The sequence below is a fragment of the Arachis duranensis genome, chromosome 1 (assembly GCF_000817695.3).
Source record: "Arachis duranensis cultivar V14167 chromosome 1, aradu.V14167.gnm2.J7QH, whole genome shotgun sequence".
NCBI classification, from domain to species: Eukaryota; Viridiplantae; Streptophyta; class Magnoliopsida; order Fabales; family Fabaceae; genus Arachis; species Arachis duranensis.
This window is the reverse complement of record NC_029772.3, coordinates 79,606,959-79,611,716: the sequence shown is the minus strand read 5'-3', so window position 1 is coordinate 79,611,716 and position 4,758 is coordinate 79,606,959. Positions and strand designations below refer to the sequence as shown.

Below are 4,758 nucleotides of genomic sequence, written 5' to 3'. Positions count from 1 at the left end.
GCCATTAAAGGAGAGGGAGAAGAGGAATGGAGTGCTGATCTGTCACAGCTGTTCATAGGTTCGAAATTCGCTTCTGGAAGGCACAGCAGGATCTACAGAGGGATATACAAGCACATCGATGTTGCCATCAAGCTTGTGAGCCAGCCTGAGGAGGATGAGGAATTGGCTGCTCAGCTTGAGAACCACTTCACTTCTGAGGTTGCGCTTCTCTTTCGCTTGCACCATCCTAATATCATTACTGTAAGCTCTCTCTCTCTCTCTCAAATACAATGGATTCTACAAAAATTCTTAAATATTATTTGATAATTATTTATTCTATTAGATTTTTATTTTTTTAATTATTTTATGATGATAAATTAATATAAAAATGGTTGTTTTTTTTTTGAAAAAATAATATATGTACATAAAAAATAATTTACAAATCAATAATTATATATTTGTTTATAAATAGATATGTAGTAAAATATATTTAAAAGAGGAGTGTTAGGAGATAGCAGATTTTGTGAATTGTAGCTATCAATTAGCCATCAATAATGTATTTAATGGTGTGAAATTTCATCTAATAATAAATAATCATTCATTTTTGTTTTACTGGCTAAGTGCTAGCCAATTTTAATAAATCTGCTAGCCCCTAGACTTCTCCTATTTAAAATACTCCAAAAGCATAGCAATAGGAGTGTATTCTTCGGTTTCTAACAGAAATAGCAACTTTAGATTAATCTAGCGGTGTGTGGTTCAAGTATTAACATATTTTATTTTTATGGAAATTTAATATACTCAAAATAAAAGTAAGAATTAAAATGATGGTATTTTAAATTTTTAAAATTAAATTTGTTTAAAAATAACTTTTTAAATTTTGAACCAAACATAGATATATAATATTTTTATCTTAAAATTTTTAAGAATTATTTATAATTCTTCTAACTACACACATTAGAGTTTTAAATATGATACGTAAAAAAGTGGATTATTTTTAAATTTTATTTTGTATTAAAAATGATTGATAAAATAAAATTAATCTTAATAAGGAGATGATTTTATTTTGATGAAAAATTAATTAAATTTTATTGTTTTGTATAAAATTTAAATTAAGCTAAAATTATTAAAGTGACAAATTTAATATTTAATTTATTATTCATGATATATAATCTTATAAATAATGATATGACATGTTGTGGGATTCAAAACAAAATTAAACTGAAACCAAACCTAAGTACGAAGATGTTATAAAATACATTTTTTTTCGTAAATACGAAAATATTGTTGACTATTGGTTTTCATTTATATCGTATATTTAATTATAAAAAATATTATTTGTATACTACAATTAATCATCAATAAATTTTTGTATAAATAATTAAATATATATATAATTTAATTTATATTTAATATATATTTATATTTTAAGATATATTTTATATTAATAGTTAATTTTAGTAACGAATTAGCATAGTCGATTTAATTATGGTAGTAGTGTAGTACTTTGGATAAAGCAAGTTATAAGCAGGAAAAAGGAGTTGCATTAGAGTAGAGTATACTTGAATTTACTGATGGATAGAAAAAGGGCTGCGAGAATCACGGGCTTAAGCTATTTACCATCAATTCCTAACGTGTACCTGTCATTAGCAATTAGTCAATTACATGTGTGGAACTTAGCAAAAGTGTCGAGATCCGACCATGGTTAGTTGGTTTACTACTCTATCTTCCTATTCATAGGCATAAATTATGATGTAGCATTTCCCTTGTCTTTAATTGTACTTTGGCCTTTGGTTTAGAGCGGTGTAATATATACATTTGAATAATGATACATAAACTTGGGGGTCTTGGTGTTAAAGGATAGGGATGTTCAAAACTGTCCAGATCGAACCAAATTGATTAATCAAACCGAAAAAATTAAAAAGCAAACAAACTGATAACTAAAAAAACTGAAAAGAAAGATAGTAGTAAAGCGAATGACTTTTCTCTAAATAATCGAACTAAATTGGACCGCGAACACACTTATTAGAGGATATATGGATACCACTTTTTTCAAAATGGAAGATGTGTAAATTAGGACCCACACATATGTTAATATGCATTCTTATGCCATATTTCTCCTCACATAGTAGTAGGCTGATAGCCATATCAAAAACTGGGTTTGAATATCATATTCACATACCAACTATGTTATCTTTTGTCAATACACATCTTAATTAATTGAAGATTGAAGAACTGATTAAAGAGAATTTTATATTTCATCTTAATGAAATGGAGTATGAATTGGTATGGGATCTCACACCCATTTGCACACACATGAAATTTTCCTATATTATTTTTGTTGTCCCAAGCAAGTTCATTGTTGTTAGTGGGAGAATTCATAAAATTTGACAATGCGGTATTTTGGCCTTATAATATGACTGCTATTGGTATGCAAATAGGAAGGTAATGAGGCTAGGGACTCAATTGTGTATAAGGATGAGACTACAAATTTTGCAAGTAGTTGCAACTGCTCAATTGACTTATTATGTATTGTTCCTACAGTTTGTAGGAGCTTGCAAGAAGCCCCCTGTATTTTGCATAATCACAGAATACTTAGCTGGTGGCTCATTGAGAAGCTTCCTTCAAAGGCAAGGACCACATTCACTCCCTCTAGAACTTGTTCTAAAGCTAGCCTTAGACATTGCCAAGGGTATGCAATACCTTCACTCTCAGGGCATACTCCACAGGGACCTCAAATCAGAGAATCTTCTCTTGGGTGAAGACATGTGTGTCAAAGTAGCAGACTTTGGGATCTCGTGCTTAGAATCCCAGATTGGTAGTGCTAAAGGGTTCACTGGAACTTACCGTTGGATGGCGCCAGAAATGATCAAGGAGAAGCACCATACCAAGAAAGTAGATGTTTACAGTTTCGCCATTGTTCTTTGGGAGCTTCTAACAGGACTAACACCCTTTGAGAATATGACACCAGAACAGGCAGCATTTGCAGTGACTCACAAGGTAATTAATTAATGCTTTGAAATTTAATTATATGCTAACCATGTGGAGCATGTTATTAATGGTCATAGCAAACTAGCATTTGCATGGATATGTCAGATGATTACTTCACATACCTGCCTTAAATAAATACATGAGCTTGTTATATGAAATTTCGGGCATGCTTAGATTAGTAAACATGCCAAATATGCATAGTGACTTTGCCAGACCAATGTGAAAACATTGCCATTAAGTTGGATCAAGCATTTAGAAGTATAATAGCATGAACTGAGAGGTTAGGCTTACGAAATTGTAAGAATAACATTAGTCAAATAAAATTTAAACCTAAAACATCATGGAATAATGTTGTTATAATGAGTAGACCATTCTTAGTGAGTGATTAGTTATATAATTACCTACCCTAATCTATGGTGGCTAATGTACTCCGTGCCCTTCTCAAATGTGAGGGCGTTAGGCAAATCTCATTCATTATCCTCTATCATAATCATAATCAGTATATACATGATCTTTAACAGAGCATGTGATATCCTTGGTTACCAGTGCAAGACACCTCATCAAAAATATAATCTTTCTATATACATATATGGTTCGCATGACATCCACGTGATCCTTATGCTTTTGACAACATTCAAGATTCTCTATATCTGCTGCCCATATTCGTCAAAGTCAATCATTTCTGCCACCACTCCCTTCTCTGTTCTCTCCCACATGCCCACTGCCCAGAATATATATCACAAGTTATAGATGCAATGAAAGAGAGAGAAGAGAAGTGCTACAATAATATCCTACAATATAGTTTCGAGTATAATATAATATAATCAAGAGAAGTGCTAGATAGTAAACAAAGTATAATTAGAAGATGATCAGAAATTGTGGTTCATAATTATGAGTGTTGAAAAGAACAAACAACAGTTAGACTAATAACTTCTTGGTTTAAATATAATGTCATCTCATTTATTACATATGTTAATGTTGCAAGCTCTATCTCTATCTCCTTTCTATTTGAAATTCACTATTGTGTTGTTGAATCGTGTGATTTTGTGCAGAATGCAAGGCCTCCATTACCATGTGATTGTCCATGGGCATTTAGTAATCTAATAAACAAATGCTGGTCAAGCAATCCGAAAAAACGACCACACTTTGATGAGATAGTCACTATTTTGGAGAGCTACATAGAATCACTGGAAAAAGATCCTGAATTTTTCACCAATTACAAACCACGTCGTCCACGTAATCTGGTTCTCAAATGCTTACCAAAGTGTAACTGTCGCCATGTATCCTCTTCTTCCAAATCTTAGGATCCTTCTTTCCAATATTGCATGTGTCACGTAATCAAATCTTCTTATACACAATCCCAAGAACCAAAACTGTTTCCAATAATTAATGGATGCAATTATTCTCTTCTCTTTCCGATCTGTCTATGCACCTTTTTTTTTTAAAGAACGTTAGTGGTGTCAAATTTGATGAGTATATAGAGAGTACGGTAATTTACACAGTTGTCGTTAGCACTACTTAATGGAGAAAGGAAAAAGAAAAAGAAAAAGAAAAAAAAGCTTGTGCGAGAAAATAATTAAGATTTAAGAGAAATGTTAGTGTTTGAGAAATGTTAGAATTTATTATTTTTTATTATTATTTAGCCATGAATTTAATTCTTTTAATATAATTATTTTAATTTAGTAATTAATAATATATTTTACCTTATACTTTTAAATATTAATGACTAATTAATGATAAAAAATAATAACTTCTAATGACCTTCTAACATTCTTCAATAATTATTGGTGA

At 30.8% G+C, this 4,758-nt stretch overlaps 1 protein-coding gene across 1 annotated transcript in view; it reads left to right on the top strand.

The window, feature by feature from the left end:
- Positions 1-4,388, top strand: part of LOC107492149 (serine/threonine/tyrosine-protein kinase HT1) — a 4,560-nt gene extending 172 nt beyond the window's left edge. The window contains exons 2-4 of the mRNA XM_021141879.2: positions 7-240; positions 2,521-2,976; positions 4,020-4,388. Of these exons, the coding sequence (XP_020997538.2) occupies positions 7-240; positions 2,521-2,976; positions 4,020-4,271 (942 nt within the window). The 3' untranslated portion in view covers positions 4,272-4,388. The remainder of the gene's footprint in view (positions 1-6; positions 241-2,520; positions 2,977-4,019) is intronic.
- The last annotated feature ends 370 nt before the right edge of the window (positions 4,389-4,758 follow it).